This window comes from Sinocyclocheilus anshuiensis, unplaced genomic scaffold (genome assembly GCF_001515605.1).
Source record: "Sinocyclocheilus anshuiensis isolate Anshui unplaced genomic scaffold, SAMN03320099.WGS_v1.1 scaffold278, whole genome shotgun sequence".
Classification (NCBI taxonomy): Eukaryota; Metazoa; Chordata; class Actinopteri; order Cypriniformes; family Cyprinidae; genus Sinocyclocheilus; species Sinocyclocheilus anshuiensis.
This window is the reverse complement of record NW_015546072.1, coordinates 2,000,003-2,012,625: the sequence shown is the minus strand read 5'-3', so window position 1 is coordinate 2,012,625 and position 12,623 is coordinate 2,000,003. Positions and strand designations below refer to the sequence as shown.

Genomic DNA, 12,623 nt, shown 5'->3' with positions numbered 1-12,623 from the left:
CATTCCTGCAATTTTGACCAGAACCAGTTTAGCCATTAAATCATTTTACCTAGCTGACAAGTTTAAAAAATTTACAGAATTTGTAATCAAATATCACAGAATGTCACCAAATACGTAAGTTTGCAACGCATTAAAATGCAAGTGATAAAAAATAAAGCGCTGCTGACATTCCCCTCTATTTTTTAATGAAATATTCAGTCACATATTATTTTAAAGTCCAATTCTCGCCTGAATAAACTTCTAATTTGTTAGTAATAATTAGTACGGTAGTTATTAAGTTTAGGTATTGGGTAGGATTAGGGATGTAGAATATGGTCATGAAGAATATGTGCTTTATAAGTACTAATAAACAGCCAATATGTTAATAATAGGCATGCTAATAAGCAACTAGCCTAGTTAATATAGTGAGAATTAGTCCCTATACTAAAGTATTACCATGTTCTTTAACTTTGTAAATTTTGTTTGTCATCACCCTAGATCCACATTTATGTCTTACAAACCCTCTTTTGCAGCTCAACTGTTCCCAAATGGGTTCATGATGCAGTTAAACCGATAGTGAACGCTCTGGAGAAATACATCCCACAGCCGTATGCTGGAGAAATACAGGGCATGGCATCCTTCTATGGCACTGACATTGCAGATATTGTGCTGTTGAACTTTGCCTATGAAGTATCTGCGTAAGTACTTAACTTTTTGGTTCAGTAGCTCTCTTGAAGTGTTTTAGTTGTCAACTTTTTTTTCAACATTAATTGTGGCTGCTTTGCTTTTTTTTAATAGCTTTTGCACCAGTATTGTAACTCAGGATACAAAGGGCAATATATACCATGGCAGAAACCTGGATTATCCCCACGATGTGCTCAGAAATCTTACTCTAGATGTACTTTTTATTAAAAATGGAAAGGTATTATTAAATTATATATTACATTGTATTATATTATATTACATTATATTATATTATACTCTTGAATCTGCAAGTCGTTTCTCTCCAGGTGGCATACAGAGGAACCACTTTTGCTGGTTATGTTGGGCTGTGGACAGGACAGAGCCCCAACAAGTTTACAGTGTCTGGCAACGAACGCAGTAGGTTGATTTTTTAAAAAGACATGGTCTAGTGAATTTTGTGGGGTTTTAATTTATATCTATATTTCTACAGATAAGGGACATTGGTGGGAGAATGTCATTTCAGCAGTTTTATTAAAAAGTTCTCCAGTTAGCTGGCTAGTGCGAGAGGTGAGAGAACAAATGTATATAACATTCTAAATATAATTCAGTATTTCAAAATACATTTACTTACTGGTGCAAAAATAACTCTTTGACTGTTAAGAGACTTTTGCATTGAATAAATCTGTATATTTTTGATTTCTTTAGACTCTTGAAGCAGCTGTGGATTTCCAGGATGCAATATTGAGACTGGCCAAGGTGCCGATCATTACAGATGTTTATTACATTTTGGGTGGTGTTCATGCTGGTGAGGGTGTGGTCATAACCAGAGACCGGAGCGGATCAGCTGACATCTGGCCTCTTGATCCACTTAATGGATAGTAAGCACCAACCATCAATTTTTAATTACATAAATTAAAATGAAAGACAAAGCGATGCCAGTGCAACATTAGGCTCTCATTCATATAATACTAGTGTTTTCCTTAAGGTTTTTACATTACTAAGCCTCTGATTTTTACTGTTGCTTATTATAGCTGGTATAGAGTTGAAACCAATTATGACCACTGGCTACCCGCCCCTAAACGAGACGACCGAAGGCAAGCAGACAATACATTTTTATCAATAACATGAAAGCACAAATGTGTGATTATTTAACCGAAAAATTTAGGGATTGCTTTTCACATTTCCTGGTCTTGTTTCAGATATGTGGCCATGAAAGCACTGAATGCCACTGGTCAAAACCATATTAGTATGGATTCTCTGTATCAGGTAAATGAATAAATCCATTTTGGCTGCCTATTATTGTCATAGGTTGTGGCATTTATTTCTGTCCTACATTGTTAATAATGTACTACAAAATGTGTTCTTGTTTGTTATTATCATAGTAATTTCTGGATTTAGATATTAAAAAAGATGAAACTTTAATGAGACTTCCCTTGTGTTTGTGAAAGCATGCAATCCTATTACATAATTTATTGACTGATGTGTTAAGTGATAATTTCTTTTTCATTGTTACAGGTTTTATCCATGGACCCAGTATGTAATAGGTAAGGAGGAAAGTAACGCAGCATTTCACCTATCACATGATATTTTATGGTTGTGTAATGGCCTCATGTAGAGTGCTCATTTCTCGTATGTGGTAACACGTAGTACAAACATAACAACACTTCCTCCTCATGGAGGTTATAATATTAGAATCTAACAATGCAATGCCGAATTTAGGAATTTCCTGGAGAGTCTGCAGAAACCAGTCATGTGAAGCTTCTGCCTATTCACACGTACAACTTAACAGACACTCATTGTTTAAGCCACTCAGCTGTAAATTAGAACAGTCCAAGCATTGATCTCTGTTGAACTCTCACCCTCTTTCATGTCTGGTGCCCAACAACTCAACACTGATTCTCAACTCATCTAGCTTTACTAACTTACCATTGCTTGTCAAAGTTGATATATTGCCAAGTGGTACTGGTGGGTTCTTTGTAACCATATGATGACGACATTCATTTAGCAGACACTTTTCCTAAAACAATCTCCATAAAGGGACAAAAGCAATTAATCCCAGAGCCAACAATATTAATAATCTATAATTGCAGATTTACAAGAAAGATAGATTTGGAAACAAGCTAGAATAGAGCAGAAATGCAGAGAAGAAGGAGAACCATTGCCACCAAAATGCCCTCAAAAATTTGAAATATGCTTCTCTTCAGTTCACCCCACTCATTTTCTATAGGGTTCAGGTCAGAGGACTGCGACGGCCATGCCAAAGCTTCATTTTGTGCTCAGTGACCCATTTTTGTGTTGATTTTGATGTTTGGTTTGGATAATTGTCCTGATGGAAGATCCAACCATGGCCCATTATAAGATTTTTAACAGAGGTAGTCAGGTTTAGATTTTTTATCTGTTGGTATTTGATAGAATCCATGATGCCATGCATCTAAATAAGATGTCCAGGACCTCTGGCAGAAAAACAGGCCCACAACATTAAAGATCCAGCAGTATATTTAACCGTGGGCATGGGATGCTTTTTATCCCTGTTTGTACAGTACTAAACCTATCTGGTGGGTTTGCTGCCAAAAAGCTCTTTTTTTTTTTTTCATCTGACCATAGAATCCAGTGCCATTTGAAGTCATGTCTGACAACTGAATATGGAGTTTGTTTTTGGATGAGTGAGGAGAACTTTTTTGAAACCCTCCCAAACAAGGCTTTTTGACCTTAAGACTCAACTAATCTCTGCAATTCTCCAGCTGTGATCCTTGGAGAGTCTTTGGCAACTCGAGCTCTCCTCCTCAGCATGTATTAGGACGATATAGACACACGTCCTCTTCCAGGCAGATTTGTAACATCTTTAGTTGATTGGAACCCCTTAATTGTTGCTCTGATGGTGGAAATGTGGATTTTCAATGCTTTAGCTCTTTTTTACAGCCACTTTCTATTTTGCGAAGCTCAACAACATAGGGGAATTTGGCCTTTGTGTTCCTCCTATTTATAATCCTGTGGAACAGGAAGTCATGGCTGGACAATTTCATGCTCCTAGTCACCCTGGTGTGCTAAAACATTTATTACTTCAGTGATAGGTTAGAATTTTGTGAATTTTTTTGAATGAAAGATCAAAAGGATAAACAATGAAGATTTATTTTCACAGCCGCCTTTGCTCATATTTACCAAGGGTGCCAATATTAGTGGAGGGGACTGTATCTCCCCACTGTATAAGTGTTAGTTAAAGAGGTGTGTCTTAAGGTCACATTCTGTAATAAAGCTTTTTAATGCGAGTATGATCTTCCTTCCAGGATCACTGTTTATACAGCCGTCATGAGTGCCGCCACTCCTGAGAAGTACACAACAGTTGTCAGAGATGTAAGAACAAACCATAACACTACATGATTTTTAAAACATATTTCCGTGGACGAAGCGGAGTCCAGCCCGGGGTCGTCACATGTGGTCGGGCTGTGTTTCGTTGTGAAAGCGAAACTACTTTGTTTGGCTTTTTACACAAAATAATGATCTTTAAAAAAGCATCATATGACCCCTTTAAACATATTTTCATTAAACATATGCTGCTTAAGATTGATTTTACATATGTTACCACCGTCATGTTATGTGGTATGCTTTCATGATGTCCAGTTGGCTGGTTTGGTAATATAAGTGATTTTGTTGGATGAAACAACATTTCTGTCATAATGTAAGAGGTTGCTATGGCTTCTCTGATATTATTTTGACATTAAGGGAATTTCGCAATACTCAGTTGACATCAGTCTGTCAGCTTTTGCAAGGAGCATCACATGAATTGGTGTGAATAACTAGGTCGCATGTCTTTTCTATGCTTTGGAAACTTCTGTTTCTTGCAATCATTAGTGATGGAACTGTGACTGTTCTGTCTTACTGACATTTTTTCAGATTTTCTACAGTTAATGGTCTTTCTTTTCTGTTTACAGATCTGTATGTGATGGAATGACTCGTTCCCTTGACCAGCTCAGCCATAATTTTCACACAGCTTAGTTCTGAACTACCCAACAACTCCTGCTTCTAAAGTAGGGCTGCAAGATATTGTGATAAAGCCTATATCCTGTTTCAGTAGGGAAAATACTTGATTTTTTAATTGATGACTTGAATAGCTATATTTGGAAAGAATCATTAAAATAATTACCAATATCAGCATAACTGCAAATGTATAACTGATTTTAATAACTTTAATAAATAATAAGTTAATATTAAGTGACTTAATATTACTAGAAATAATATTGGCTGCTTTTGCTCTATTTTGTCAACACACAAATGTATACTTCTGTAATATATTAAAGCAAGCCCCAAGAAGCTGTGGTGTACAGTGAATTTGTAAGAGCTAAGGGGCATTGTTAGGCACGGTGCGGAGCGCCTTTATAATACTGCATGCATTACTGAACGATTATTATGATATATATTTACACATTAAAAACATATATGATGGATTCTCTCTCTTCTACATGTAATACACGATTGAACTGACTGTACTGAATTGAACTGAATACAATATTAAAATAATTGTTAATTGTAATCATTGAGGGCTTTCTGGATCTTGTGCACATCATAACAAGAAATGCTCTCACCTCAAATTATTTATTTTTGTGTAATGCATTATTTTGGATTTATTACATGCTATACTTTACACAGCAACAACCTACTTCCTTTAGGAAAGTGCCATTTCCTGTACAAAAGTCCAGTCAAGTCGCATCAAGCTATTACCCTTAATCCCTTCAGAGCTTGTTCACTTAATTCAGCTACACAGATGAAGACTGTTAAGACGCAGACAAACAAACATACCTACTGAAGGCCTCGGGAGTTTGACACAAGGTCTTCTCTTATTTTTGAATGAAAATAGTGGATTTTTGCACAGGACATTGAAGGTTTCTCGGGGGACATGGGGGAGCATGTGACTATACTTTCTTTGTGTCCTTACAAGCTGATTTTTTTGCATTTCTACTCTTCGCATTGACTAACTCAAGCACCGATGGGGTACAGAATGCAGATACAATCCTTTGGTTGACATGTTAATGTGACGGAAATAAAGCTTCTGGGATTTCCTTGATTAAAAGAGAAACGCACCAGGTGAGTTTTACCTACCATGATTTATCATCTCTGGCTGCAACCTCTTATGACTTGGAGTTTTAAGGACACTGTTTTGCTGACATGATTTACACAGCCCTTCATATTATCATTCAATTCAAAAGAAATACATAGAAAGGTACCAAATACTAAAACTAAATTAATGGTGATATACTGGTGTGAAATCTTAAACCATTTTTTTTTTTTAAATAGGCAGGATTTAGTATGGGTTAAATTATGTTATAAATATCATGTCTTATTATTTGTAGAATTCATAGACTATTTTTGATAGTAGCAGTCTTAATTTTACTGTGAGCAAGATTCAAAGTGCACGTCGCATGAGCTTTTATCAACAGCCCTTTTAAGAGGTTTAACCTCAGAACGAGCATGTCTGTTACACTACACTAAATTATTGTGATGTCTGGTGAGCTAATGAATAACCTTCCTTACAAATAAGTCTATAAATCCATAGTCCATAATCCGCAGTTATTCAGTATTTCCTCAAAAAAATACAAATACCTTAAAATACCCCCCATTCATCTCTGACTCTTGATGTTTTTTAAAATTGTGAGATAGATACTCAAATGTTAACTATTTTAATGAATAACAGAAGCTGGTTTATAGTGAAGCAGGGCCATCACTGAGGGTTTGAAGCTTGTGGGCTTTCACAGAGCACAGGTGCGTGTTGACGTCGTCTGCTCTATAAGGAGGATTGAGGCCAGCGCAAGAGAGCAATGAACCCAGATTAACTCGCTCTCTGGATCTCATTAACGTGTGCAACAACATGACAGTTAGTGTAGCCTGTTGTCAAAAGCTTGAAAATATTGTACAGTACAGTAATATGATTTACTAGAGTACGTCTGTTGGTCTAAATTTTTGTATTTAATGAATAATATAAATAATGTATTGTGTAAATTGTGTATTACTGAATTAAGTGTTTTTTGTGGTTGTTTTTTAATTACATTTTTTTTATAGTGGTACAATGGTTTCTTAACCATTTAACAAATCCAATCCACATTATTTTGTAATGTGATTTGTATCAAATAAACATATAAAAATATAAATCATTGTTTCATACAAGTGCTTAATAAAAGTGCTTGTTATACTGACTTTCATATTTTCTACCTTCAGGAGAAGCCATGGGGTGTGGTGTCACAAAAACCAGTGAATTCAATAGAAAATTTGATAAAGGTAAAATCCTCAAAAATATGTCCTCATTTGTAAGTCGCTTTGGATAAAAGCGTCTGCTAAATGACTAAATGTAAATGTAATGTAATGTAAAATGTTTTCAATAACAATAATATGAATGGCTAGAGTCATTCAAATAATGATATATACTGTACGAGCGAGTTCTGTTTATTCCAAGACTATTTAGCTTGAATATAACTTGACCTAAATGAATTCTCTTCTTAAAACAGATGGAAATGTCATCCCAGGTGAGTTTTTACCAGTCCAGCAAAGCTTGTGTAAAACCTTATCTCTCGCAGCTATTGAATTAGAACACGGTTGTCTATTTCTGTGTAGTGTCAATATATAAGTACCTCATTTACATTCTCAACATGTCTTCTTTTTCATGCCTGTCTGCAGCAGCCATAAGTAAGAAAAATTCATCTTTTATGACCATGATGTCTATTTGACTATTGTTGGGTATTACATAGGCTACTATACACAGAGTTATAAGACTTTCAATAGGCCTTCACTATAAAAAAATTACTTGTCTAAGTTGTAGTGTATAAAAGAAACATTATTGGAGTATGTTTCACAAGAAAGTAACCTACTGTTTAAGTATTTTTACTTAATTTACTTAAATTCCACGTTTAATTCAATGGATTAACAGCTGCTCCTTTGTAATTATTTGTGAAATTTACTAGCAAAAAATATTACAAACTAATCCTACACCAACTTTTTTTCAGTGTATAAATAATAATCTCTCAAATGATGCTAAATTGGGTGTAATTCTAGAAGCCCGACACAAAAACTATTGCATTTAGAGCAAATCTGTTGAATTATAGCCTATTTATTTCTGAGTCTGACCTCACTCGTCGTGTTCTCTTGAAAGCAATGAAGGCTGCGGTGCTGATCCAGCGCTGGTACCGACAGTATGCGGCTCGCATGGAAATGAGACGCAGATACACCTGGAACATCTTCCAGTCCATGGAGTACGCAGACCTACAAGACCAGATCAAAGTAAGAAATCCATTCTCCACACTATTTTTAACGTAAGAACGGGCGCAGCCATTTGCAACTTGAATGTGCGCGGCTTCCGGTATCCTGCTTCCAGTTATTATACCTGTACAAAAACAGTCCATTTTGCTGCTTAATATTGCAAACTGGTGTTTTTTTCTCATATTATTTTAATTAATTATCATAATCATAAACACATTGGTTTGTAGCACAAATCGTTTTACTTTAACTGCACTTTGACAATCTTCTGTAGCTGCTAATGAATCGGAAGTCACGCACATTCAAATAGTATACTTCCGCGTAGCAAAGAATGATGTAAAAACTATCCAAAACGTGCAAACTAGCAGGTTTAAGAGTGATAAAAAAAATGAACAAATGAATAGGTGAGTGAATGAATTGATAGTCTACTTAATTTAACTCTGAAAACTGCGAACAACTACGTGACATTTATTTTCTCACTTTCTCACACAGTTATACAATTTTCTTGGTTACCTGATGGATAACTTCACTCCATCAAGCAGTGAACGTAAAAGAAGCTGTTGTATATAAACACGTAACATATTTATAGTTTTCCCCTGGAATTTATCCATGCTAAACACATCATATATGTTCTACCATGTAGGAAATCTGATCTCACATATCTTCAGAGAAAACGAGGTTTGCAGAGATGCAGAGTGGGAGAGATACTTCAGCTACACCAATATCGATGTGCCAGACATCTACTCTGGTCCACGGCTAACCTTTCCTTTAGATATGGATCAGGCTGCTGATCTTGTAGAGGCCTTTAAAAACAAACAAGTAGGTGCTCCATGAGGATGCATTAAATATGTTTCATGATAGTCAGATAACGCTCGGTGTCTATAACCATGTACACTTCTGGTTTCTCCAAGCAGCAGCTTCACTCTCGTTACGTTCTTCAGCTTCTTCTGGAAACATGGAAGTTGCTCAGAGTGTTGCCAAATATCAACCGAGTCTCTACATGCCATAGCAAAGAAATAACCATTTGTGGTGAGAGTTGCCGACACATTTCAAGTTTTTTATTATAATACTATTCGATGCCACTTCTAAATGAACTTTATTACAGGTGATTTACATGGACAATTAGAAGACTTGCTACTAATATTTTACAAGGTATGTATTAAATTATTTTACACTCAGCTACAAGATTGTCTTAACCTGATAAAGCATGTCTTTAAGTATATCTATTCCTATGGATTTGGGCTCTATTTATTTTGCCAGAATGGAATGCCGTCATTGGAGAAACCCTATGTTTTCAATGGAGACTATGTGGACCGAGGCAAAGACTCCATGGAGATTCTGCTCATATTGTTTGCTTTTCTGCTTGTGTTTCCTGGAAATGTTTATCTTAATCGAGGAAACCATGAAGATCACATCATTAATTTGAGGTAATGGAAATGTGCTAAACACATGTATTTACTAACACACACTATATAAGTCACATTTATTTATATAGCACTTTTAACAATACAGATTGTGTCAAAGCAGCTTTACAGTATTAAATAGGAAAATAGTGTGTCATTAATAAAAAAGGACAATAGTAAACACACAATTTTCAGTTAAAGGCAGTTCATCATTGAATTCAGTGATGTCATCATCCAGCTCAGTTCAGTTTAATATTATCTTTGCAGTCGACGATAGTCAACGATATCGCTGGAAATCCAAGTATCATAGTATTATTTTTTCACACATGCATGTTTTATAGACACTCTTGGGAATTGCTTCTGAATTACTAAATAGTCTCAAATAAGCCACTTAAATAATGGTGTCTATAGCAGTGGTTCTTAACCACAAGGGGGTTTAAAGGGTTAGTTCACCCAAAAATGAAAATTCTGTCATTAATTACTCACCCTCATGTCGTTCCAAATCCATAAGACCTTCGTTCATCTTTGGAACACAGATTAAGATATTTTTTGAAGAAATCCGTGAGCTTTCTGACCCTGCATAGACAGCAACATAACTGAAATGTTCCCAGGCCCAGAAACATAGCAAGGACTTCGGTAAAATAGTCCATGTGACATCAGTGGTTCAACCGCAATTTTAGGAAGCTACAAGAATACTTTTTGTGCGCAAAGAAAACAAAAATTACGACTTTATTCAACAGTTCTTCTCCTTCACGTCAACCTAGGGCACCATTATGGAGAGTACCATGGTGCATTTGCGTGCTTTCCTCTGAATGTAAAGAATGTGTGTTCTACGTCAGCAGCATGCATTGTTTACGTGTACTCTTGATAATGGCAGAAGACATAATTTGGAGAAGAATTGTTGAATAAAGTCATTATTTTTGTTTCTTAGCACGCAAAAAGTATTCTCACAGCTTTGTAAAATTACGTTTGAATCGCTGATGTTACATGGACTGTTTTATCGATGTCCTTACCATGTTTCTGGGCCTGGGAACATTTCAGTTACACTGCTGTCTATGCAGGGTCAGAAAGCTCTCAGATTTCATCAAAAATATCTTAATTTGTGTTCCGAAGATGAACGAAGGTCTTACAGGTTTGGAACGATGTGTGGGTGAGTATTTCCAGAGTGGTCTCAATAAAGGTTTATTTTTTTATAATGTGCAACATTAAACTGAGATAAAAAAAAAAAAATGTATTACACTGAAAAAATAATAATTTCGTGTAGAAACAATTTTCACTTAGAAATTGCTAGTAAATTTAACAATTGATTACAAAGAAACTGCAAATATCACATTGTAATAGTATTTTAATGTAAAACATACTCCAGTAATCTTTATTTACCTTATTTACAACTTCAAAAAATCTTTTTGTACAGTGTACAACAGAAGTACTAGAGGTACAGAAAGGATGGCCTTCAAATAGGAGGATGTCCTTGGAGTCAAAAAGGCTGAGAACCACTGGTCTAGATGAGGCAGTGTACTAATTTTTGTGGCTCTATAATGCGATAATTTACACTTTTACTAATAACTTCAGAACTATAAAGACTGTGTTTCATCTGAATCTCTCAGTGCCATCAACTTAAATGGTCAAATCAAATGGTCTTTTTCCCTTTTCTACAAGAAAAATCTTATGGCACTTTGGATTTTTGTTTTTGTGAAAACATGTCATTTTCTCTTCGAAGGTATGGCTTCACCAAAGAAGTACTGAACAAATACAAGGTAGGTCATTGTTTAGGCCTACACCTAATGTCTGTGCACTGTAATTCCTCAGCTTCCTGTTCCTAAGAGTTTGTTTACCATATGGTGTTAGCTGTTTATCTCCATTATGAAACAGTAAGGGATATCCTGACACTGTCTTTCCAAGAACAGCACATATTAACAGCAAGTGGCCTGCTTAGACTTACAGTTTAAAAGGGGAAACTCTGGTCAGTTATCCTGCAGTTATTTTCACAGAATGTGGGCCAGTCTTCGGTAAGAGGATTACAACAAGCAGGCTTCAAGACTTTCTGTACTCTGTCACTGGTGGCTGTTAACTAACTAGATGGTAAACGAACAAACCTTTGACTACATATATGACACCTTAGTAGGAAAGTGAATATATGGATGAATTCGTTTTTAACATTGGAAAGATAATATATTTATATTAGCATTTTAAAGAAGTTGTGGCTGTTAACTAGCTGGTAAATGAATAAACTTTTGTTTGACGTTGGAAACACTACTTAAAGCCTTTATAATGCATTATAAAGGTATTCATAATGTATGTTGTATGCATTATATCTTTTCATAAATAATTGTAACCAAAATTAAAATGCTTTATAATATTTAAAGGTTTGTTTGTCTAGTATAATGTGTTTTAATGCATTATACTTTCTAAAGCTGTACCATTGAATAGATACAGTAAGTATTATAATGTATTATCACTGTTGTATCAAATTATTCATGAGATACAATCATGCATTACAAGTAGGGCTGGGCGATATAGCTAAAAAATTTATCAACGATATAATGCTTCATATCGTTCGGTATCGATAATTATTGACATTTTTTATAACCTTTTTTAAAACAAAGAGCAATAGAAAAAAACGTTTAATTTAACCACTGTATTTTTAAATTAACCCAATTTATTGAGACAAACAACAAATATATTTTGTTTTAACGGTCAAACACAAAATAAAAATTAAACAAATATCTAATTTCTAATGTTTTATATGCAGATTAAATAGGTCTGAAGGAAACTTTTGGCTTGTTTCCCGAAGCCACAGGAGGGTGCAACGAGTAAAATAATGCAGCGCATTAAATTGCCAACGCAAAGGAAATAACTGTCATGCGTTCTGTGTGAATGGCTTGGTTTCAGTTTTAACCTAATCAAGATCTTCTAGGCATTGAGCTACTATATTTCTCTAATATTTTGAATGAATAACGCAGCAACTGCGTGTCTCGTGCGCTAGACTTATAAAACATTAAAATGCAACAACGGCACTTACATCATCATCACCGCATCTCGCCATATCGTTATCGAAGAGGGTGTACCGTCGATAAATATCGATACCGTTTTATCGCCCAGGCCTAATTACAAGGTACATTATGAGGCATAAAACTACTATTATAATGCATTATATATAAAGGTTTTAAGCAAAGTGATCCCGAAAATTGCAGGTTACGCAATAGGACAATGGTATGATCTTTACTAGTCAAGGGTTGGTTTTGGCAGATTTAGGGTCAATGGCATTGAGAATAGCTTTTGTTAAAGGGGTCATATGATGCTTTTTTAAAGATCATT

The 12,623-nt window shown here is 35.3% G+C and overlaps 3 protein-coding genes across 5 annotated transcripts in view; 2 read left to right on the top strand and 1 right to left on the bottom strand.

Moving 5' to 3' along the window:
* LOC107699746 (N-acylethanolamine-hydrolyzing acid amidase-like) overlaps positions 1–5,142 on the top strand; it is a 5,534-nt gene extending 392 nt beyond the window's left edge. The window contains exons 2-11 of the mRNA XM_016501094.1: positions 513–677; positions 778–901; positions 990–1,080; positions 1,154–1,230; positions 1,369–1,541; positions 1,695–1,757; positions 1,863–1,929; positions 2,179–2,207; positions 3,948–4,014; positions 4,593–5,142. Coding sequence (XP_016356580.1) covers positions 513–677; positions 778–901; positions 990–1,080; positions 1,154–1,230; positions 1,369–1,541; positions 1,695–1,757; positions 1,863–1,929; positions 2,179–2,207; positions 3,948–4,014; positions 4,593–4,604 — 868 coding nt within the window. The 3' untranslated portion in view covers positions 4,605–5,142. The remainder of the gene's footprint in view (positions 1–512; positions 678–777; positions 902–989; positions 1,081–1,153; positions 1,231–1,368; positions 1,542–1,694; positions 1,758–1,862; positions 1,930–2,178; positions 2,208–3,947; positions 4,015–4,592) is intronic.
* LOC107699747 (flavin reductase (NADPH)-like) overlaps positions 1–7,847 on the bottom strand; it is a 13,286-nt gene extending 5,439 nt beyond the window's left edge. For both annotated transcript variants that reach the window (XM_016501096.1, XM_016501097.1), the window contains exon 1: positions 7,774–7,847. The gene's annotated coding sequence lies outside the window, so the exon portion shown is untranslated. The remainder of the gene's footprint in view (positions 1–7,773) is intronic.
* Positions 5,414–12,623, top strand: part of ppef2a (protein phosphatase with EF-hand domain 2a) — a 16,183-nt gene continuing 8,973 nt past the window's right edge. The window contains exons 1-10 of one of the 2 annotated variants that reach the window (XM_016501092.1): positions 5,414–5,742; positions 6,871–6,930; positions 7,158–7,335; positions 7,799–7,926; positions 8,395–8,449; positions 8,546–8,721; positions 8,817–8,931; positions 9,008–9,054; positions 9,163–9,329; positions 11,026–11,062. In XM_016501092.1, coding sequence (XP_016356578.1) covers positions 7,299–7,335; positions 7,799–7,926; positions 8,395–8,449; positions 8,546–8,721; positions 8,817–8,931; positions 9,008–9,054; positions 9,163–9,329; positions 11,026–11,062 — 762 coding nt within the window. In that variant the 5' untranslated portion in view covers positions 5,414–5,742; positions 6,871–6,930; positions 7,158–7,298. Of the gene's footprint in view, positions 5,743–6,870; positions 6,931–7,157; positions 7,336–7,798; positions 7,927–8,226; positions 8,307–8,394; positions 8,450–8,545; positions 8,722–8,816; positions 8,932–9,007; positions 9,055–9,162; positions 9,330–11,025; positions 11,063–12,623 lie in introns of those variants that run through there. The other variant, XM_016501093.1, reaches the window with a different exon arrangement.